The 23,611-nt window shown below is 40.8% G+C and overlaps 1 protein-coding gene across 4 annotated transcripts in view; it reads left to right on the forward strand.

Moving 5' to 3' along the window:
- The window catches only part of LOC147100335 (uncharacterized), a 120,957-nt gene extending 101,732 nt beyond the window's left edge, over positions 1-19,225 (forward strand). For all 4 annotated transcript variants that reach the window (XM_085967943.1, XM_085967942.1, XM_085967941.1 and 1 more), the window contains 10 exons: positions 1,359-1,421; positions 2,641-2,790; positions 3,772-3,911; positions 6,022-6,078; positions 6,267-6,363; positions 7,782-7,885; positions 12,990-13,077; positions 15,572-16,356; positions 17,059-17,185; positions 18,719-19,225. In XM_085967943.1, coding sequence (XP_085824069.1) covers positions 1,359-1,421; positions 2,641-2,790; positions 3,772-3,911; positions 6,022-6,078; positions 6,267-6,363; positions 7,782-7,885; positions 12,990-13,077; positions 15,572-16,356; positions 17,059-17,185; positions 18,719-18,928 — 1,821 coding nt within the window. In that variant the 3' untranslated portion in view covers positions 18,929-19,225. The remainder of the gene's footprint in view (positions 1-1,358; positions 1,422-2,640; positions 2,791-3,771; positions 3,912-6,021; positions 6,079-6,266; positions 6,364-7,781; positions 7,886-12,989; positions 13,078-15,571; positions 16,357-17,058; positions 17,186-18,718) is intronic.
- Positions 19,226-23,611: the final 4,386 nt, after the last annotated feature.

A 23,611-nucleotide genomic window follows, 5' to 3' on the forward strand; every position in this document is an offset into this window, starting at 1 on the left:
ACAGGAAACTTTCTGGTATCCGGCACGGACGGTACCGACGTGGTGCCGGTTCATCAACAATTCTGGATAACTGAACGCTAAAGTAAAAGATACGGACCTTAGAGCTCCGTATAAAGCAACAAACCCTGTCTTCAGAACAACGTCCACAAGTTGCAAGCGTCTCTGTAGCTTAGCAACAGCTGCAGCCAAACCCTTGCCTTCCTCCATTTGTTGCTGTGCAAGTAATAAAAGTTACCTGAACCGACTCCTGAATTTTGCCAGTTAACCAACATTTCCGGTTATTTAGGGGCCGGTTAATCGAAAGTTTCCTGTACTTGTACATTATGGAACTGTATGTTCATGAAAGGATAAAAAATGGGAAGCTTTGCTGTTTGTGTAGTTTTGCAACATCCTTCCCATTTAAACCCAGCATTGATTGCTTGCAGCTTTTTCGGTTTTGTGCCAAAACTAAGCCATGAATTAGTTTTGAAAATATTTAGTTTACTGTATTGCTGCTAATGGTGCAGTTTTCTCTTAACTGTGAGAAAAATGTGAGTTGGGTGATCCCTTACTGAACATGTTCATTCTGCCTGCAAGAATAACCCTGCGCTTCACCTCCCACACCCACTCTGTCTGACCGCACCATCTTTGGCCTCATACACTTTAATTCAGACATCCGGGACAGTATCTCATCTTCCTCCTGAAAACTGCAACTCTCAGGATTGAACATTCATATGTTGATTGTCACCTTCTGACCTATTGATCGCACAGGGACCTTACCAGATCAATCACTATAACTAGATTTGATTAATAAAGACAGGAGAGGAAGAATACTTTTTATCAGCCTAAAGTGTCATGATTGTAGACAGAAAAGTCAGCCACTAACATGACTTACACTTTTTATATTGGACTGGATTTAACTATCTGGTGGATGGTAATTCTCTGAAACTTTAATCAGTGCAGATACTTTGGTCCGTAAACCAAAATGCTGTAAAACATAATAAGACATGGACGGACCTCTTTCCCCCCCCCCCCCCCCCCCCACTAGATTGTCTTTGTTCATGCGCTGTTGACAGAACTGTAAAATTGTTTAGTTTAACTTGGGGGGGAGTTACGATTTTCATATATTCATGGGTTTAAACCAGCATTTGACATCATTCTAGTGAAACATTAATAAAATAAACTTGATTTGAATGGCACATGCTGGACATGTCTAGAAAATCATGGGATGCATAACGGAAATCCCCATAGTCTTCCGTTACTCTTGTGCTGCATGCCTCAAGTATGTTGTGCTGTGCTTCCAGATTACACACTGCTTGGACATAACCAAATTATCAAAGAAATGCTGATTTTTTTTTTTTTTCCTTTTCCTCTGACAGAACGTAAAGACTTGTGATGCCGCAGTACTCACTGATCCTATAAAACCTTTTGAAAGCAAAGAGGTAACGTCAGAAACTTAAAACTCCTCTCGGCAGAAATAGGTTTACCTTTTTTAAGCCGATCTTTCATTTAAAATGATTCTGAATGTTGGTAACCAAGAAGCTTAAATTGTTTCTTACTAAGCAAAGTATTGTATAGTTTTTTAATGGAATTGGCAGGTAAGAATGATGACCTTGGAGTGACTAAAGCTGCAATATAGAAGTTGTATTTAATAACATAAGCTGTGTGATCAAGTCTTGAGCATTTAAATCCTGAGTCAACTGAGATTGCTGTTTTATCCATTATTCTCTTTTTTTAGTCTTTTCTCTAGCACAAAGAATTATTTTTAAAGGTATAAAAACACAGAATGGTACTAAATGGAAAACTCTTTCAGAAAGCCAGCACATAAGTGGTGGGCTAAACGACCTTCAGTATAATAAAATCCTACAATTCTGTTACAGATATTTCCTAGTAATCTACTGAAGAATGAAATTTCTGTAATCTTAGTGGTCATGTCACAAGTAATATACAAGTAACAATTCTGGTGTTCTAATAGGGGCATCACACTTGTTACAGGAAACTCTTTGGTATCCGGCACCAACGGGACCGGCGTGTTGCCGATTGATCAAAAATTCCGGATGACGGAGAGGGTTATCTACCAAGGCTATTTTTAACAAAGAAAAATAAAAACATCAAGAAATATGCAGTATACAGTAATTGGGTACTTACCTACAGAATGTTGTGTTAAATGGATGGTGGAAGATGCTTAATTAAGTACAGTACTGCCAGTTGAGGGTAATGCAATGCAATGACTACCAGCAGCGTGGGAGACACACACACTACCCCTGTAAAATGGCGGATCAGAAGAGACTACCGGCAGCGCGGGAGAGTCAGACTCCTGTTATTGAGGTGTTCCGACTTCCAACAGCGCCAAGAAACCGAGTAGTGGCAGTTTGGCGAACTACCAACCACTGACTAACTCGGCCACCGCGGGAGACTCGGACTCGGCAACATTTCCGATTATTGAGGCGTTGTTTTCGGAGCGAGACTTTTGCCGGTTAATAGAGAATTCCGGATATTTAGGTGCCGTTTAAATGAGAGTTTCCTGTAGTTGCTATCATGAGAGACTGTTCTTGCTCCAAACAAAAAGTTTGCTTAATAATTCTTTTCACACAAATAGTCTTTGTTCCAAACAAGATACCAGTTGCACATTATGCGGTTTTGTTTGTTCTTGACTTGCAGAGAACCTTTTTGTATCTATACCTTGAGAAAGTTCACCTTTTGCAGAACTGTGAGAAGTCACAAAAATTGTATGTTCAACTTTGTGCTGACACTGAACATGAAATCAAAACCTTCAAAGAAAAGCATGAGCAGCTTGTTATCAATGAGAAGGTACAGATAAGTTTACTGCTTTAGTAATATTTTAAGAATAAAACGTAGGCTTACCCTGCTATTGACTTGAAGCATGTGACTGTAATATTTCATAACATCATTTTGCATAGATTCTGGAATGCCAATTTGCTTAAAAGTAATGATAGCTCTTATCTGGATCAACAAGATTATTGGGGACTTGGGCCTAGATTTTCCAGTAGGCGTTCTGTTTATACCCAAAATGATTAGAAGCGAGTTCTAGACAGACTGCAACAGTAAGCCAGATCAGCTCATTGGCATCGTACCAGGTGCAGATTTGAACGTGGTGCAGTGACTCCACAGTTGCAGGAGTGGAAAATTACGTACAAGTGACATTTAAAGGAGCGGGGATAATTAAAGGGGAGTGTCAAAATAGGACAACAAAAATTCTGAGTGTTTAGATTTGATTTGATGGAAGACATTTTACAGGAAAATGTATGCACTTTTACTGGAGGACTAGCAAAGATGGATTTTAAAATCAAATCAGCAAATTGGCCCTAACCACCTGGTGCAATATATATGTTACCAATTTACATTTCTTAATATTTTGAGAACTGAATAGATTTTTCATCAATCCTCATTTTCCCAACATTCTAAAAAGATGAGAGACTGGGAATTACAAACAACAATGAACAAGGTTTTAAGGTTACTTTTTCTTGTATCGGAGATGATATAGAAATTGTTCCTGCAATCTTTAGCGGAATGGGCATACTATTGATTGGTAGGAAATCATTTTTAATTTGAATTGAGGTTTAAGGAACTATTTCAACTGTAAGACTGGAGAGGTTCTGTAAAGTACAGTTTTTAGTTTTCTTAATTCTGTAAACATGACATAAGTGTACTAGTTTTTCAGAGTTTTAAAGGATATATGGTTGACTTATCAGTGGAAGATAGGTGTAAAATGGGAATAGACACAGAATATAACAAAATAAAGTTTTTTTTTGCTTTCTAACCCTCTAATAGAAACTGAGGGATGAGCTCACAACAGCAAAGGTACAGCTAGAGGCTGAAAAAGAGAAACTTCATGATAAAAGAAAATATCAATCACAAGAACTCAGTGCACTACAAGAAGAACTTAAATCTGTGAAGAATAATTTAGAAAGGTATGGCAGGCTTGCATGTCTAATATCTTTCCTGAAGCCTCCCAGAACCCCTGGTTGGAGAAACTGGTGTTCCTTTCTCCCAGTTATAAAGTTGGGCGATAAATGCCACCCTTGCCAATGACGCCCATATCCCGAGGATGAATTTTTAAAAAGTTAGGTTAAAATTTCAGAGCCAGCTTGTTTAAATGAACTCCAGTGGCTAGGCATGGCTTCAGGAATTGATACCATTATCCACATTAACCAGTTAGTAGTGTGTGCAACCCACAGAACATTTAATCGTTTTGGAGTCAGCTGACAGGCTTCAGGAACCTCGTCGTATCCGCTTTACAAGCTATTGATATTTTAGTAAAACCTCTTTTCAGAGGCCTATTGGTTTTCTATACAGTCGCATTAATTCCTTATTGGGACGTTTGTGCCCAGTGTGGAATGGTAGTTTAACTTACTACTTCTGACCTTGAATGGAATTCAGTTTACTTCAGGTGGGAAAGTCAGTTCACAGGACTTCTTTGCCCTTTCCTGCTCACTGCAGCATTAACAGAGGTGTAAATATTTCTGAGTATTATGGTTTAGTACTAGAAATAATTGCAATCTTTTAATTATTTTGCATTTAAGTCTTCTTTTGGTTACAAACATAATATATTTTTTTCAATAGCTCTAATTTTAGTCTTTGTTCCTAAACTGTAGACATATTTTTGTCTTAGTCTTGGAAAAAATTAGATAAAAGTTTAGTTTTTGGGTTTTTTTCATTCTAGTCTTTTCAAAAAAAAAAATCAAAATAGTTTCATAAAATATTATTTTACTTTACACACAACTTGGAAAGGCCACAAAAAAATTGAGAAATAGTAAACTGACAACTAGATTTTATTCACCTATTTCAGTTTTCAACATCTATTCCAAAAATTGTGGATCACTGATCAGTGTTGTTTTTGTTTCATATTTTATTTTGAATTTAGTGTATTGAATTTAGCTAAATCTTAAAAATGAGTGCTAATTTTCATCTTTGTTGACAATTAATTGCTGCCAACAAGTGCTTTTGTCGTTGTTAATTAAAAACAAGTCTATTCTATTTAGAGTATACTTAAATTCAGGGAATTGGGGTATATACTTAAAAAGGAAAGATTTGCGGGGCTATGGGAAAGAGCAGGGGCGTGGGACTAATTGGATAGCTCGCACAGGCACGATGGGCCGAATGACCACCTCCTGTGCTGTATGATTTTCTATGATTTATACAGAGTTGATTTAGATCAGCTGAAGAATATAACACAAGTAGTGTACAAGATATATTTTCTTTTGAGAAACGGCAACAGATTGACTCACTAGATTTTAAAGAGCATAAAAATGTAGTTGTAGTCCAAACAAAGTGGAGAAAAATAAACTATGTAAAGTATTAAGAATAAAGAAAACTGAAGAGACAAAATGAGAATATATGTTGATTCTGTGGAAATTGTTGAAGGAATTTTGAAACATTAGTCAAGATCATCGCTAATGTTTGCTGAGAGACAATCTAGTGACTTTCAAACCCAAAAAGGGAAGAGATTAAAAGCTAGATTTTTTTCTACCAGGTAGTAAATCTATACAACCACTCGTGGAAACTATACTGCTTCTAAATGGCCAAATAGGGGCTATTGCTTCCAACCATAGATTGGAAATGGCCTCTCCTGGGAATGCAGAGCCTGGCAGCAGAAGGCTCCCAAACAATAACAGCGAGTTGAGGTCTCTTAGCAATCCATCAATGTTTTTTAATTACCTTAATTGAATGGGTTTCATCATTTAATAATGTTTAAGAGAGCTCCCGTATAGAGAACAGGTATTCCAATTTGTGGCGATCTATTGAAGCTAGGTGACAGCTACAAAGAATTCTTGGTTCACCAATTCTTGGAGTTGTAAGTGAGGTGACAAATGGAAAATGATAAGTATTTTATGTCTTTGCTGTGCAGCTCTTATATATAAAGCTTTAATTGTTGGCTATAATTACTTTCACATATAAAGCGTGGAGCAATGAAAATGTGAATCTTGATAACTTGTCAATTTTAATATCAAACCAAAACGTGTTCCATACACTGGTTATAATATGAGAACATTTCAAATTAAATGTGAATTTTCTTTTCAGGAACAAGAAAACTATTCATGAAAATGATACTGAAGTTCAGAAATTAAAAGAAGGAAGGTATTCCACTGCTTCTTGCTGCACTGTAATTGTTATAAGCTTTTTAATATTGAAAGTTGAAGTAAAATGCTTAAGTATATGTTGCAAAGCCATCCTTAGAGCTGTAATATATGACACCGTTAATACTACACACAACAGCAGCCAACTCTTTTGAGGTTTTTTTTCATCAGAATGATTATTGCTTTCAGGGAAAAATGGCTCAGCGACAAGAAGAAATTACAGAAAATCTGTTGCAAGAAAAAGGAATTTTCTAAAGAGTCAGCAAGCAGACTGCTTTCTGCTGAGGTACTTATTACTGTGAAAGATTACATAAATGACACTTACATCGATATTTGTGCATCACTGGCAAAAACCTAGTCAGAATTGAGCAAAACTGACACTTGGATTTTTAAAAAATTTTAGTTATACAGGAAACTTTCTGGTATCCGGCACTGACGGGACCGAGCTGGTGCCATACCATCAAAACTGCCGTAGAAACCGGTGCTAATGTTAAAACATACGGAGCTTTTGAGCTCCGTGTGAATCAACAAACCCTGTTGCTTCAGAACAGTCGGCCGCAGCTTAAAAGCGTCTCTGTAGCTAAGCAACAGCTTCAGCTAGACCTTGCAGAGCCTGACTGGGAAAAAAAAAAAGCAACGAGAAGTAAAAAAACTTATAGGAAACGGCTCCTGAATTTTGCCGGTAGATAGAGCTTTCCGGACATTTAACCTCCGGTTAAACAAAAGTTTCCTGTATTAGCTTAGAGAATTTTGGTTTATTTTTAGATCATATATGTTTGAAGACTCTTGTACATTTATAATTTATTTGTTGTGAATTAGGTTTAATTTTATTTGCGTTTGAAGATTTAAAGAATGGTTGTGATGTTCGTATTGCTGTCCTCAGATCTACTGAACTATTTCACGTGGACTGTCATTAGGAAGTTTTGTTTCTATGATAATCCGCATCCTTCTCCCAAAATAAACTTAAATTTAAAAAGATTCTCCTTACCCATTCTCTCCAGTTTTTGTCAGCTCTGGCCTCAAGTTTAAGTACTCTGCAGCTGCTCCCAGGCCTCCACCAATCCTGCTCCGAATAAATCGCCAAGGTGCATGCAGGAGTGGCCTGGTAGATGGCTGACTTCCATTTTGAGTCTTTCCATAGAAATGTGGCTAAGACTGAGAATGCAATGGGGCAGGGTATTAATCGTGCATCTTGCCATTCCATGGCTCACTTGTTGATTAAGCATGCTGCACTTTCAGATTGTTGTGCTGTTAGGTCACTAGAACATAGTATAAATCATTATATTTCTATGGACACACAAAAACTTGGAATCATTTGCATCCCTTCACTTAACTTCTACACCCCATAGCAGCTTAACTGATGCCTTTCAGGTCTATTATACATTGGGGAATTCTGGAAGTCCTCAATGCAGACGTAAGTTTATGAAACTGATATTAAGTCATATTGTCAAAATTAAAATTCTCTACCCTGTCCTGGTGTATGAAACTGAATACAGTATTTGATAAATCACAGCATTCCTGGTGGAAAATTCAGTAACATTGATGTACAAGGTGTAATCTGTCTGGATGAATACTTTATGGAGTATGCACTAATGGAAGAAGAATAAAACAATCTCTGTTTGCTATTACATGTCTGCTATATTCTTTATCAATTAAAGGCGGTAAAATTCCCTTTTCTGTATTCTGTTTTGTTTCCTGCTATAGACTCAGATTCAAGAATGGAAGAAGTACACAAGGTTATATTTTCTCAATCGCCTGCTTCAGGAGGCTGTTGAAAATGTTAAGTTTTACACTGCACAGAAGACTCGGTAAGTGTACAATACAGATTGCACTGTTTGTAATGTATTGATGCAAAAAGAAAATGCTAGAATCAGTGGATGCAATAAGCAAAAAGGTCACACGTTGAATGCAAGGCATAACTTGGTTGTTGACTCGTGGAATATCACCCACTTAGTATGGTTAATGCTGACGTTTTGGCAAAACGTTAAATACAAAATTGAATCAAATTCTGATTCAACAGAAAGTAGAGACCAGTTTGGGGAGGGATTTTTTTTTTAATTGATGAAATCCTGAATCTGAGATAGTGGAATGAGTTAAACGAGCTGAGCATCCTTCACAGTCCTTTCATTCTTGTGTAACTTTCATCCTTTTACTGGTGTCAAATTGATTAAGCAGAAAAAAAGTGCAAAGTGAGAAAAGGGCATTCAACCCTTCGAGTCTGTTCTTTCCATAAGCCATGCACAATTTGTCCTATCATGGGCTGCACCCAACTTACTTAATTGCATAAGGGAAATTGCTCTTTTTGTGCTTGTTGCCTTAATGCTGCTTCCTGTGGTTAAGAATTAAGGATGCGGTTCAGAAGAAGGCCTTGTATAAAAAGAACCAGTGAAAGATCCTTCACCGAAATAATAGTGCAACGGCACACGTTTCTGAAAGGAAAAGTGTCCCTTGGTCATTATTCTCTCCTCCTTATTCCCCCTCCCCCACTGAGATGACAACAATTCTTATTGTATGTAGTGGCTGAATTTCTTTCACAGTAACTGAGTATCCTAAATGTTTTTTATTCGTTCCTGGGATGTGGGCATTGCTGGCGAGGCCAGCATTTATTGCCCATCCCTAATTGCTCTTGAGAAGTTGGTGGTGAGCCACCTTGAACCGCTGCAGTCCGTGTGGTGAAGGTACTCCCACAGTGCTGTTAGGGAGGGAGTTCCAGGATTTTGACCCAGCGGCAATGAAGGAACGGTGATATATTTCCAAGTCAGGATGGCGTGTAACTTGGAGGGGAACTTGCAGGTGATGGTGTTCCCATGCGCCTGCTGCCCTTGTCCTTCTAGGTGATGGAGGTCACGGGTTTGGGAGATGCTGTCGAAGAAGCCTTGGCGAGTTGCTGCAGTGCATTTTGTAGATGGTACACACTGCAGCCACGGTACGCTGGTGGTGGAGGGAGTGAATGTTTAATGTGGTGGATGGGATGCCGATCAAGTGGGTTGCTTTGTCCTGGATGGTGTCGAGCTTCTTGAGCGTTGTTGGAGCTTCACTCATCCAGGCAAGTGGAGAGTATTCCATCACACTCCTGACTTGTGCCTTGTAGATGGTGGAAAAGCTTTGGGGAATCAGGAGGTGAGACACTCGTCGCAGAATACCCAGCCTCTGACCTGCTCTTGTTGCTATAGTATTTCTGTGGCTGGTCCAGTTAAGTTTCTGGTCAATGGTGACCTCCAGGATGTTGATGCTGAGGGATTCGGCGATGGTAATGTCATGAATGTCAAGGGACAGTGGTTAGACTCTCATGTTGGAGATAGTCATTGCCTGGCACTTGTGTGGCACGAATGTTACTTGCAACTTATCAGCCTAAGCCTGAAAATTGCGGGCATGGACTGCTTTATTAGCTGGGGAGTTGTGAAAGGAACTGAACACTGTGCAATCATCTGCGAACATCCCCACCTCTGACCTTATGATGGAGGGAAGATCATTGATGAAGCAGCTGAAGATGGTTGGGCCTAGGACTCTACCCTGCGGAACTCCTGCAGCGATGTCCTGGGGCTGAGATGATTGACCTCCAATAACCACAACCATCTTCCTTTGTGCTAGGTATGACTCCAGCCAGTGGAGAGTTTTCCCCCTGATTCCAATTGACTTCAATTTTGCTAGGGCTCCTTGATACCACACTCTCAAATGCTGCCTTGATGTCAAGGGCAGTCTCTCTCAACTTACCTCTGGAATTCAGCTCTCTTGTCCATGTTTGGACCAAGGCTGTAATGAGGTCTGGAGCCGAGTGGTCCTGGCGGAACCCAAACGAAGCCTCGGTGAGCAGGTTATTGGCGAGTAAGTTCCACTTCATAGCACTGTCGACAACACCTTCCATCACTTTGCTGATGATTGAGAGCAGACTGATGGGGCGGTATTTGGTCAGATTAGATTTGTCCTTTTTGTGGCCAGGACATACCTGGGCAGTTTTCCACATTGTTGGGTAGATGCCAGTGTTGTAGCTGTACTGCAACAGCTTGGCTTGAGGCGCGGCTAGTTCTGGAGCACTTGTCTTCAGCATGACAGCCAGGATGTTGTCGGGGCCCATCGCCTTTGCTGTATCCAGTGCGTTCAGCCGCTTCTTGATATCACGTGGCGTGAATCAAATTGGCTGAAGACTGGCTTCTGTGATGGTGGGGACATCAGGAGGAGGCCGATATGGATCATCCACTCGGCACTTCTGGCTAAAGATGGTTGCAAACGTTTCATCCTTGTCGTTTACACTCGCGTGCTGGGCTCCGCTGTCATTGAGGCTGGGGATATTCATAGAGCCTCCTCCTCCCGTTAGTTGTTTAATTGTCCACCACCGTTCACAACTGGATGTGGCAGGACTGCAGCGCTTTGATCTGCTCTGTCTGTAGCATGCTGCTTCCACTGTTTAGCATGCATGTAGTCCTGTGTTGCAGCTTCCCCAGGTTGACACCTCATTTTTAGGTATGCCTGGTGCTACTCCTGGCATGCTCTTCTACACCCCTCATTGAACCAGGGTTGGTCCCCTGACATGATGGTAATGGGTAGAGTGAGGGATATGCCGGGCCATGAGGTTACAGATTGTGGTGGAATACAATTCTGCTGCTGCTGATGGCCCACAGCGCCTCATGCATGCCCAGTTTTGAGCTGCCAGATCTGTTCTGAATCTATCCCATTTAGCACGGTGGTAGTGCCACACAACACGATGGAGGGTGTTCTCAGTGTGAAGATGGGACTTAGTCTCCACAAGGACTGTGCGGTGGTCACTGCTGCCAATACTGTTATGGACAGATGCATCTGCGACAGGTAGATTGGTGAGGACGAGGTCAAGTAGGTCTTTCCCTCGTGTTGGTTCTCTTACCACCTGCTGCAAGCCCATTCTGGCAGCTGTGTCCTTCAGGACTCGGCCAGCTCGGTCAGTAGTGGTGCTACCGAGCCACTCTTGGTGATGGACGTTGAAGTCCCCCACCCAGAGTACATTCTGTGCCCTTGCTACCCTCAGTGCTTCTTCCAAGTGGTGTTCAACATGGAGGAGTACTGATTCATCAGCTGAGGGAGGGCAGCAGGTGGTAATCAGCAGGAGGTTTCCTTGCCCATGCTTGACCTGAAACCATGAGACTTCATGGGGTCCGGAGTCAATGTTGAGGACCCCCTTCCAATTGTATACCACTGTGCCGCCACCTCTGGTGGGTCTGTCCTGCCGGTGGAACAGGATAAACCCAGGGATGGTGATGGAGGAATCTTGAGACATTGGCTGAAAAGTATGATTTTGTGAGTATGACTATGTCAGGCTGTTGTTGACTAGTCTGTGGGACAGTTCTCCCAATTTTGACATTGGTCCCCAGATGTTAGTGAGGAGGACTTTGCAGGGTCGACTGGGCTGGGTGTGCTGTTGTCATGTCCGTCTGGTTTTATTCCTATTATTGTTTTCTGTAGTGGTTCGTTACAACTGAGTGGCTTGTTAGGCCATTTCAGAGGGCAGTTAAGAGTCAACCACATTGCTGTGGGTAAGGACGGCAGATTCCTTTCCGAAAGGACATTAGTGAACCAGATGTTTTTATTTGACAATCAGATAGTTTCATGATCACCATTGCTGCTGCTAGCTTTTTATTCCAGATTTATTTAATTAACTGAATTTAAATTCCCCAGCTTCCGTGGTGGGATTTGAACTCACGTCTTTGGATCACTCACTATGCTACCGTTCCTGGCGTGGGAATCGAATAAAGGCATTTTCACTTGGCTATGTTTATCTGATTTGGAACTGAATTTTTATAAAATGAAATGAAATGTAGTTTGTTGAAATATTTACAAAATTTACATTAAAGCAAATATTTTAAATGGTCATGTACACACCACAACTTTTAGATAGACCTACCATTTCAGCACCCATTTGAACTTCAGGAAATTTGTGGAACGAACATATCTGAATGAGGTATTGTTATGGTTCTATTGAGCACTTGTTGCTTCTGTGGGCTGGATTTTGTGGGCAGGTAGGGTGGGAAAGTTTTTTTATCCCCAGCCGGTCGGGACCCCGCTGCGAACCAACCATCACGCGACTTTATCAAATGTCGGGTTTGTCAGTGCTGAGCAGAGTGATGGGGAAGTGATGAGAGCCACAGCAGGATGAGTTTGAGTGTGGCTTTGTACTAACGTTTCCTGATCTACTGAGATTATTGAAATCGGCACTGCACCCAGGTCCTCCTGACCACATCCCTGCTTGTGCCCTCCTCTGTAATGTGCAACCAAGCTGTGTTGATCTCCTAGGGAGGTCTCTTCCGCCCATGGGCAGGGAAGAGGACCTCCCTGTGTGCTGTGACTGCCTCCATAAGCACATGGAGTGATTCATGGGCGAACCTGGGTGCAGCTGGGCACCTCTGCAGTGCTTGTCAGTGTTTACAGCACCTCAATGCCGTAGAACACTGACTGCACAAATGTCAAAAGAAAATTGGTCATGGTCCCTTTAAGGAAACTGGCTGATGACGCGTCATCAGATGACGTTAACAGACCTGCTTCCTTTTAATTGGCCGGGAAACTCGCTGGATGGGCTTAACAGGCCCAATCACAGTAAATTCATTTCAGAGGCCGGGATGGAGACAGCAGCGGGGTCAGGACCTGGCGCCGAGGTTCGTAAAATCCAGCCCTATGTTTTTCCACAAGCAGAACTGTACAGTGTAAAAGTCGTAGATATGCAGCAATACTATCATGCCCCATAAGGATCTGACTGTTCTAAACTTGTGCACTTGGTTGCATAACCGTTTTTTAATCAAGTTACCTCTCTAGGAATAGGCCAGTCCTTATTGGGTGCAATATTGTTTCCCTCATTTTAAATGAGAAATTATGACCACTTGAACAGTTCTAAAGGAGGTTGGTATACTTCATACTTGTTCTATCCTAATATGCTTCTGATTCTTGAAGGAATGTTAATTCTCCAGAAGTCATTGCTGCCTGTGACATGTGGGAAAAAAGAATGAAAGGAATTCAAGCACAAATCACTCTAGTCAGTGTGAGTTATTGTTTCTATTACTAACAGTCAAATTTGATGTTCTTTGTATTGCCACAGCAATGGAAAGTTACCTGTTTTCTTAATTTTCTATAAAAAATCTAATTGCCAGATGTGAAAATTACACATCATAAAAATGCGTGGAATGCTGGGCTGGTTGTCCCCCAAATTGATTAATTCTTTAAGGTCCTTGCAAAAAAGCGAAGCTCATCAAGATTTCAGTTCATTTGGTTTAATTTTTGCAGTTTTGATGAGAAAATGTGCAGTGTTTCTGTTTCTTCTTCCAACACATAAAAATAGCAGAAAGATTTTGCTGTTACACAGCACAGGTGCATTTGGTTTCGTGGGAAACTTTAAACTTCCCTACTTTAAAATTTTTTAAATTTCTAAGTGTTTGTGTTATTATTTCCAGTACTAAATATTGTCAGCTGTGAGAAATCAAGCTAGAGTCCGCAAGGATGTTCAAAAAGTACTTGGAGCAATTTCATAGGTTCTCTTTTTATATATTAGTAGCTGTTTGCTGACAGCTTACTGTTTTAGTTGTTTTCAGAATAGGTTTTCATTGGAAGTTTGAGGCGGAGCAGGCTCGAAGGGCCGAATGGCTTACTCCTGCTCCTATTTCTTATGTCCTTACTCGTTTTCCTGCTTGTAATTTTCTACTCAATTATAACTGACATGAATCAGTCATTCATGAAAGAAAGACTTATGAAATAATACTGAGTGGCCTACGGGTGGCGCTGTCCAGGGAGAGTATAAATACTCAGGCACGGGCCCAGCTTGCGCAGGACATTCTTAACAGGAACTAGTGAAGGACACAACTAGACCTCCATGTTGTAAAGCAGTTGATTAAAGCTTTGTTTAACGCTTAGACCAAGTGCCTAGTAGTTTTCTTACGTCAATAACTTTCTGCTGTTTTACAAATGTGAAATTTGCAAACGTCGCTAGACACAAATGTTGTATTGAGTCTCTTTGGCACACATGTTAGTAGTTATAATAAATCGTTCATGCAAACAGTAGTTTGGAAGTGGTGGGATAAGCAAAATTAATTGCAAGTGACAGGCGCATGGTCACATCACAAGTCTGCAGATTAAAAATGGTCTACCTGTGATTCCTTCCTCTATAGCTTTAGAGAAGGCAGTAAAGTTTTGCATTTTACTAATTGTTCTAATTCTGTTTAAAGTGCATTCGGTACATGTGTTCTGAAAAAAAATCTAGTACAGGAATGATTAAGTTAATGTTGCCTCTGCATTATAGAATAGTTTCATTTCCTGTATCACTTCAGGAACGATCGTTGCTCTGCCACAGATTAACACTGAGATTTGAAGAAAATTGTTACTTTGTGAATAAACATTATATCTTATTAAGTATCCTTCACATGCAGTAGTATAGCCATGTGGGATAAGCCACAAAAGATATTTCGCTTTTTAATATTTGGTGGATTAGCAAATCATGGTGAATTGCAGTGTTTCAATGTGCTGTTAAGTGTGCAAGAATCCAAGCAAATGGAATCTGCCTCAGGAAAGAATTAGAAATTCTCATGTGCACCATACTGTTTAGCCAATAAACCGTTGGAGGCTCAGCATAGACCAGCAATTGATGACATCACCCAGTAACCCATCAGGGAATCGGGACAGACCAGGGATGCACCAACTGAGGGAGACCTAGTGAAAAATAGGACACCTTTTGTTGTATTTGTGAGTCTTGCTTTGTTGAGTACATCTGGTGAGGTTGTTGATCCAGTGAAGCTTTGCACCTTTGGGCTGACAGTTGGTTAATTAGACATTGGAACATTTTATGGTAACATTTAAGATACTGAGTGTCACAACTTTTGATCAACCTGATAAAAGGCACCTGGAGTTAGAGGGAAGATCCTCTGTTTACCACCAGGGCATGTCTCTTCTAATCTGTTTTATATTCTGAATTCCATCTGTGTCCATTTGTGTGAATTTTGGCTGCGACGCGGGACCTGAGCCCATTACTCCTACCTACGTTTTTTTCCCCTTGGGCCTTTCTCGCCTGTCTCTTCCTGTCGCTCAGTCATGTCACCTTTCGTTTCTCGCGTCTTGGGTACTTGCCCCCCAATCCCGACCCCAGCCATGATTACTCTTCCGTCTTCCTACTCTCCTGCTGCCATCCCAGGCATGAATTCGCCATTGAATAAGCCCACAGCTGCCCTCTGCATCTGCTCGCATTCTCCGAAGGGCCCATTGGTGCACTCATCATTGCCTCCTTACAAGCACCAACCTCAACTGCCCAATCCTCCTCTTTTGCTAACCTTCATGCCTAGCACACCTGCTGGGAGCTAACTCCCACCCCATTCACCACTACACCCATGGACTTTTTTCAACAGATCAATCATCACCCCTGTCCAGATTAAACCCCTACACAACAGTGTACAAGTTACCCCTTCACATATATCTGCTATAAAAATGTACCAAACGATGTGCCTAGCATGCTGGAATTTATGGGAGTTTACTAATGGTTATATTTTGTTTAGGCTGCCTCTTGGTCACAGGAAACGGGAGTATATAATGACGGTGCATCTTACGCCAGTAATTTGATGCCATCTCAGTACAAATCTGAGCATCAAAGGTATTCTGCAAATCAGCAAAGACTTTCGCCACCTCCTGTAAGAATGGAAATGAGTAAGAATGTTGGATTTGCTGGAAATTCTGATCCCACCGAAGGTGGCTGGTTTTCACCAGGGTCCAGGACTATAGGACATGATGCAAACACATCACTGAGAACAGAAAAAGACGTCTACGTGTCAGCTGCTTGGCCACCCGGTTACTCGAGACTACCAGCTGTGCAGCTTAGTGCAGCCGTTGATCAGTTGGCTCACAGCCAATCTGATCTTGAACTAGAGTTTAGGATGTTTGCTGGTCAAAAGAGGTCATTTCCTGATGCATCTTTTCAGCTTGCTAGTGGTGGTTTGGAAATGCCAGATCCCTCAACTGAAGCGAAACCATTAATAATACCAAATATTTCTCCCGCTACATTACCAACATCACATGCTCCTGGGAATCTTCAAAACCACTTATTTGAGACTTCTGCTTCAACAGCTAAATCCTTTAACAAACACTTCAATCATTTACAGTCTACACATGCAATTGTAAAGAGCAATAAAGACTTCCAGGCTTTACAGAACCAAAGGCTACTTGGCGGAACATCCACTGCCAGCAGTTCACGAACCGATTGTGGGTTACCTATACTTGCAGAACCAAGATCATCCTATCATACAGTAATGGAACAACTTTTCTTCAAATTCCCTACAACAAGCAAGTAAGTTTTTTAGTGCTGATGGGAAAAGCATCTTTGCCTAATGTTGAATGGTGATCTTCCCCATGAGGCAAAGACCCCAATCTCTACTCCGGTTCAAACCCTGCATCCTTTGACTCGGGCAGGAATGCTACCACTAGGTCTTGACGGCGTAACCTATTGAATCGCTGATGAGCGACGTAATGGAGTAGTGAACATGCAGGTTCACACCCACATTTCTGCACGTATGAGTTCATAACTTCAGCCTTGTCTGCTCAGGCATAAGCTTGTGGTTTTCAGTTATGGACTGTGCATAGTTTGAGAAACGGAGAGTAATATAAACTTGCTAATTATTTTTAGTTCTTCATATCAGGATATCATTTAAGGTGGCTCATTTCTAGTTTAAATGCTAGTATTTTCACTAATTGGAATAACGCGATTGAGATTGCAATTAAATGGGTTATTGTGTCTCATGAGCAAAAGCGATGTTTTAAAAAAACAAGAAATCGCTGCCTGGTATAGTTTTCTCAAGTTTGTGCATTGCATATATACGTAAATGCTTCAGTTAGCCTTGACCAAGAAGTGGGGGTCTTACTGGAAACTAAACATTCAGTGAGTACATTGTGGTTTTAGCAATTCTTTTGTTGAATAATAATTGAGTGACCTGTAATTTTTAAAGCTTAATCTTACAAGCTAGTAATCTGATTAGTTTTTTTTGTGTTACAGAGATATATTTCATTCATTTATTAATAAAGTGAAAGAGGAAAATGGTGGTACTCTGTCAGGCCTATCTATTGATCATCTGGTAAGGCGAGTCTCGCACCATATTGTCCAGGGCACCCATCTAGAAACAGTAAGTACCATTTTCTCTGCAGTGGTTGTGGCATTCCTAATTGCATCCCAATATTGTCTTCATACTACACTGTCGCCACACACCACACTGCGCAATAGCTGATACTAAGTAGTACCTACAAAATGACCACCACCAAACAGGAAGTTAAGAGTAAAACTCCAAACATAGTATCTATTCTTTTTTCAATTGCTGTTATTGAATTACTGCTCCCTCCCGTTCTGTCATTTGATTACTATACTACTCTTGCTCTTGGTTTCTTTCTTTGAACTGTCATTGATGCACCACACACTCAACAACTGTGTCTCCTGACCTTTTCTGTTAATACAGAACAGATTGGCCTTCCTCACATAGAGCAGAAACAATATTAAAATCTACCTTTGTACAGGAAACTTTGTGCTATCCGGCACCGACGGGACCGAGCTGTTGCCGTCCCATCAAAACTGCCGGACAAACCAGCGCTAATGTTGAAACATACGGAGATTTTGAGCTCCGTATCTAGCAACAAACCGCTTCTAAACAGTCGGCCGTAGCTTGCAAGCGTCTCTGTAGCTAAGCAACAGCTTTAGCTAGACCTTGCAGAGCCTAACTGGTGGAAAAAAAAGCAACGAAAAGAAAAAAAACTTATTGAACCGACTCCTGAATTTTGCCGGTGGCTCGAGCATTCCGGACAGTTAACCTCCGGATGAACCAAAGTTTCCTGTATAAGTAGGATGCCACACTTAGGTGAGTGGACTTAATCAGTTGTGAATATATTTTGTCGTCAGGTCCACTCATCGTTTAAATGTCATAAGTATTGAGGCCAGAGCGTTTCTCTATCATAAGTCCTTCACATTTTCTGGGGTGTAATGTTAAAATATTATTGTGCCAATAATGTAGAATGTGTTACAATGCAGGAAATCTAAAGACAAAAACAATTCATGTCAGACTCGTGTGGAAAAATGTTGTGCTATAAAAAAATGAAATGACTGCTAGTTCAATAAAGATTACTTTGTCAGTCCAAATATTACATAATAGCCATTGTTTTTTTTTTTTACTTGAATCTTACAACTGTAGACTGTATCTTCCATATTGTTTGCTAACACAAATGCTGTGCGGCCAAATTGTGCTGTGTAGTTTCCTGTCAAGTGATTTAAAAAAAACACACACAAGATTATAGTACTTGACCAGGGTTGAAACAGCATCCACCAACAGGAAGAGGGTAGTAACCTAAAAATTGGACTGCTTTACAGATATAACTCATTTGTAGTTGCAGTTTTGTTAGTCTTTATTGCCAGCAACAGTCAAATTGGAGCTCCTGCTATGTTCTAGACTTACAAATTAAGTACCTAAACATTTTATAGCACTTGATTGAAAGCCTACTCTCAATTTGACCTCTAACAAATCTGAAATGGTAGCTGATTTTTCAAGTAAGCCACTTTGAAATTTTGTTTTCATAGTTGTAAATCACTAGGGCAGCAGATTGTTTTAGTTCTGTGGCATTTATAAAGTTGAAAAACAAACGAAATTAACTTTTGCATTTTGTCTACCTTTCAGGCATATCCTCCTTCAGAACCTTTTTCGTTTGTCCCCACAAGCTATGAAAACGCTTTGTTCCCCAGCCATCTTGCTCTGCAGCCTGATCTGTCACCAGCAACACCAGATAGGTTCAGTGGCCTCATGTCTACGAGTGCAGATCCTTTAGGATTTGAATCGTTACCTCTTGGAGACTTACTGGAACTGGAAGGCTGCTTTGATGGCTTGTAGAGTTGAAGAAACAAATGACCAATTTAAGTTTAATATCATAAGATTATATGTTTCCTGTTGGCCAACAAATGGCTTTTTTAAAATTTCCAATGCATCTAAAAAAAAATCTGCAATGTTTCCACCATATCTGGGTTTCCCACCTATGGACACAGATAATGATAAAATGATCGAGTGAAACTTGTGTGTTGATCCCCTGTAAAACATAGTACTGTACTGATTCCTTTTGAACTGTAATTACAATGGAAATGAAACTCAAATACTTTAATAAAGTAATAAAATCCTTAATTTTTTTATAAACGGAGCGTCATTTTCTCTCAAACTATTTGCTCTGTGGTGTGGTAGCCCTTTCTCGTGACCTGACTAGTCTCAGGTAACCATATGACTCTTTCCTCCAGTTAGATGCTTGCACTTTTCTCATGTCAGCTAGAAAGTGGGGGAAAGTATTACTGAGTAAAAGTGCAAAGCTTTTCAGACATTACCAGTTTTATTAATCTTTTTCTGACATTTTATTGAATTTTGCATATTATATTTACTCGTACCCTTTCTTTCTAACTGCTGCTCAGTCTACATTTGGGTACCATGTTCATTTGTCTGGTGGTTGTGGAGCAAACTACGACAGTGCATTCGGCTCTCTTGTGTCATGACTTTCGAGTCATGCTTTTTATGTCAACATTTGGAATGGCAAAATACGACATCACCCTTTACCTGTCAACCTGTGTGGGAATGCCGCCAGCCACTAGGTGGTATAGGACATTAAAGGTGCTATGTAAGAACAGGAGTAGACGAGGTACCCAGGTCTACTCGCCATCTCCTTTCCACCTGCTTTTTGGTCTTTACTACAAGCTCCTTTAGCCAGCTTTCTGCCTCTTTTTAAAAGTTGAAAGTATTTTCCATACTTGCACTACTTTGCGGATTCTTGCCCAGGATAAGGTGCTGAAAGGCGAATACCAAAAAAAAAAGGTGCCGTTTTTTTTTTTAAAAAGCTTGTTGGCCTCGGGGGAAGTTGTTAAATTGATATTGTGGATGCATGTAGTATTCCACGGGTGAAAATTAAAGAAAAAGGAACTTACTATCTTCTATCTAAACCGAGTACAGTATTAGTTTTATTGCTGAAGTTTAAGCTCTGCAAGTAGCAGCTGAACGATGTCAGAAACAGCATGGCAGATTTGAGTTATAAGTTGTAATTTGTCAAAGTGATGAATTAAATGTCTACATGCTCAACAAATTGATAAATTTAAGTCATCTTCTTTAGAAAGCATGGTTATCTTTGGTATGTGGAACAACTTCTTGAATCTATCAACTAAGTTATATCCCAAGCATGCACAGCTATAATAGATAATAATTATTACATTTCATCATTTTATATATCATTTACCTTGTAGAATATATTGTGTAGGCACTTAGTGATTTTTGCATATTTGCATGTCCAGTGATTTTCAGTGCACTCTGTACAGTAGTCTGTTGTCCATTTTCTTATGCTGAGGTTGGACATTTGGGCAGGATAATTGCAAACCGTATCTGATGTGCTACAGATTCAGCAGGAGTAAGTTTGGGGTAGGTTGGGATTCACAGCAACCTGAGTTTGCAAATATTTTGCTCAGCCACTTGGAAAACTCAATAGCTGGAATTCTTTTCATAATTTTTGTAGCTGACTGCTTGAAAAATGTGACAATCAGTTCAGATACTGAGCACATGGTTTTGTGACAGTAGGAAACCGTTGAGCAGCCAGTTTGACTGGTTGTTAAACATGACCAGAAACAAGAGGCAATTGTGTGATAAGAATTCACTCCATGAAATACTGCAGAAACAGCTTAATGATGTACTTTTTTTTCCTGGCACATTCACACTCTGGTGTGTACCGGAAAAATCTGATCAGGATATCCTGCATTGCAGTGGTGTAGCATTTACAACATATTTGTGTGGGATGAACTTTGAAGTCATTGGGCTCGATTTTCCAAGCCCCGAGGAGGCGGGAATGGTGGAAAAATTGCAGAATCGGGAGGCAGGAACCCATCCCGCCCCCAACCCACCTCCGTGCCAATGTCCCAGGAGGCGGGTACCCGACCTGTGCTGGGAGCCGCCTCCCCGAGGCGAGAAGGGATTAATGCCAATTAACTGCCTGTTAACAGGTAGTTAACAGTCAGTTTTTTGCCTAATCCCTATTTTTAGCCCTGAAGTGTGGGCTGTCCGATGGCACCGAACCACGCCAAGTTAGCGAGGCGGTCCATCGGTCTGCAGGGGTTGGAGGGGCCGAGATGTCCGGTGTGCAGGTGAGTGATGGGTGCATGTGTGCAGAGGTAAGTGTGTGAGGTAAGTGTAAAGTGTTTTAATAAGTTTTACTTCCCCCCCCCCCTTCCTGCAGGCTTCCTTCCTTCAGTTCTCGGGAGTCCCTCAGCTCAGCGGCACAGAAAGCAGAATGGCCGCTGAACTGTCAAAAGCTGCAGCCTCTGCTTTCTGGTCTGGAGAGCTCTCTAACTGAGTCTGAGTAGAAGGACTCAAGTTAGAAGACAGGTTGTCAGTGATTGACCGCTTCACAGAGCTGTCAAACGTTGATTTTTCATCTGTCAAAAGCTCTTGACAGCTGAAATGTCAATCGCTGACGTCACCAGTAACCAGGTGTCTCTTAATTGGCCTGCTGAGCCCACTAGGCGGGCTTAACAAGGTCAATCAAGGGAAAATAGCGTGGGTTGGCCACAAGTCGATGGAGGCGGGACTACAACCCAAAAAGTGGGAGTCCTGCCTCCAAAAGCTCCCCATTGACAAATCGAGCCCTTTGTATCTCCTCAGTCTGAATGCTAGAAATCTGAAATAAAAACAAAATGCAGGCAAGGTACAGCAGGTCCATCGCCTTCAAAGGGCCTCAACACACAATAAACTATCTTTTTTCTCTTTTCGGAAGTATATTTTATTCTGCCACCCTATTAAGAGGTAGATCAGGTGAAATAGTTAGTAGCCAAAATAGAGTGACTAAGGTTTTCTGTTTAACCCAGAGCTCATGACAAATTACCTCAATATTAATTAGGCAGCTTCGTAGAGAGTGAGGACTCGTGAAAAGGAGTGGCCTGAGACACAATCTGAGATAAATATTTGGATTTTTAAAAATGTAACCGTGTTTTACCTTGGCCCCATGGCAAGAAAAGTAATCAAGTGAATTTGAACAATGAGAGAAAGGTAAATATAAGGAAAAAGAGAGAAAGAAATGAAAAAAGGACAAGAGAAAGGAAAAAGGAATATGTTGGTACCATAAGGCCCGCACTGTGCCTGTGTGACACTCCTTTTAACCGTGTTTGTTTTTGGCACTAAATGGCACCTCCACTATGCAGCTCATGATTGAAAATCTCATAGTGAGGGTTTGTTCAATATTGACGGCTCTTCTTAAACAAAGCAAAGCCATTAGGTAGATTCTGTCAATCCAGGCCAGACAGGGCTGTGGGCAAGAGAGCTGATGGGCAATGGAGCTTGTGATGAAGGATAGAATAGAACCACTTGTCTCAATCCCTTTGATCCAATTACGAGTTTATCCGGTGAGGATTTCCTGAATAAAATATTGATTTTAATATCTTGAACTCTTATTCTCAAAATTACACTTATTTAGTTTTTTGAAATGTTTATTAAGCCAGTACTGTTGGAAGAAAATATTTCAAGTTGGAAAATATAGCAAAACTGTTAAAAGCACTTATTTGAAGAAAAAGCACTCGTTAAAAATTTCCTCATTTAAGTGGATATTGCATCACCCTCTCTTTTTATATAGGAATTAAATGCTGATCTTGTGAGAGGCGAGACGTAAAAGATGCGGGGGTGATTTCTTCATCCAAAATTGGCTGCCAGATAAATAGCTTAACCTCCAACCCAATTTTGTTTGCAGTTTGCTTCGTGAAATTTAAGCAACTTTGCAGTCATTTCCTACTTGGCTAGCCAAAGTGACTCCAAGTACAAACCCAAATGGCTTTCAAATGAAGTCATGAACTTTAGGCTGTTCCTCAATAGGAATCGATGATTCTAGCTACCACACGTAGCTAGAAAGTCAGAACTGCGTTATTAGACAAAGTAGTTCTTCTGTGGAGCTCATCACACATCCAAGTTGGAGGTTCTTTGCTGAACATAATACAGTGGCCTAATGCTAGGCCAAAGGTTAGTTATACTCAGAAAAAGTGAGGTTTTGCTGTAACTTGTGGCCATTTCTAATGTAGCATATTGATATGGAACAAATTATTCTCATAAAATAGCTGGGGAAAGAACACATTTGACTCTGTTAAAAATGTAGCATTCATACTCAAAGTTTAATTATATGGACAAGGAAAGTCATTCAGCCCACCCCAGCTTATCTATCCAGAATGAAAAACCTGCAATTCTCCCATCACACCACCAGGTGACTCTTGAATAACTTTAAACTTCTTTGCGCTAGTAGTCCATTCCAAGTATTGAATACTCCTCGCGTGAATAAATGCTCCATAACATTAGTTCTGAATTCTTTAACCAGTTTCAACCTATGCCCCCTTATCCCATTGCCCTGGCTTACCTTGAAGTAGTGCTCCGAATGTAACTTTGTGGTTCCGTAACATCGCCTGACTCTGCTCCTGCCTCAGCTCAAATGCTGCTCAGACCCTCAACCAAGCCTTGTTATCTCAAGACTTGACTATTCCAGTGCTCTCCGGGCTGACCTCCCATCTTCTACACTCCATA

This window comes from Somniosus microcephalus, chromosome 26 (assembly GCF_052327205.1).
Source record: "Somniosus microcephalus isolate GS21.2 chromosome 26, FLI_Smic_1.0, whole genome shotgun sequence".
NCBI lineage: Eukaryota > Metazoa > Chordata > Chondrichthyes > Squaliformes > Somniosidae > Somniosus > Somniosus microcephalus.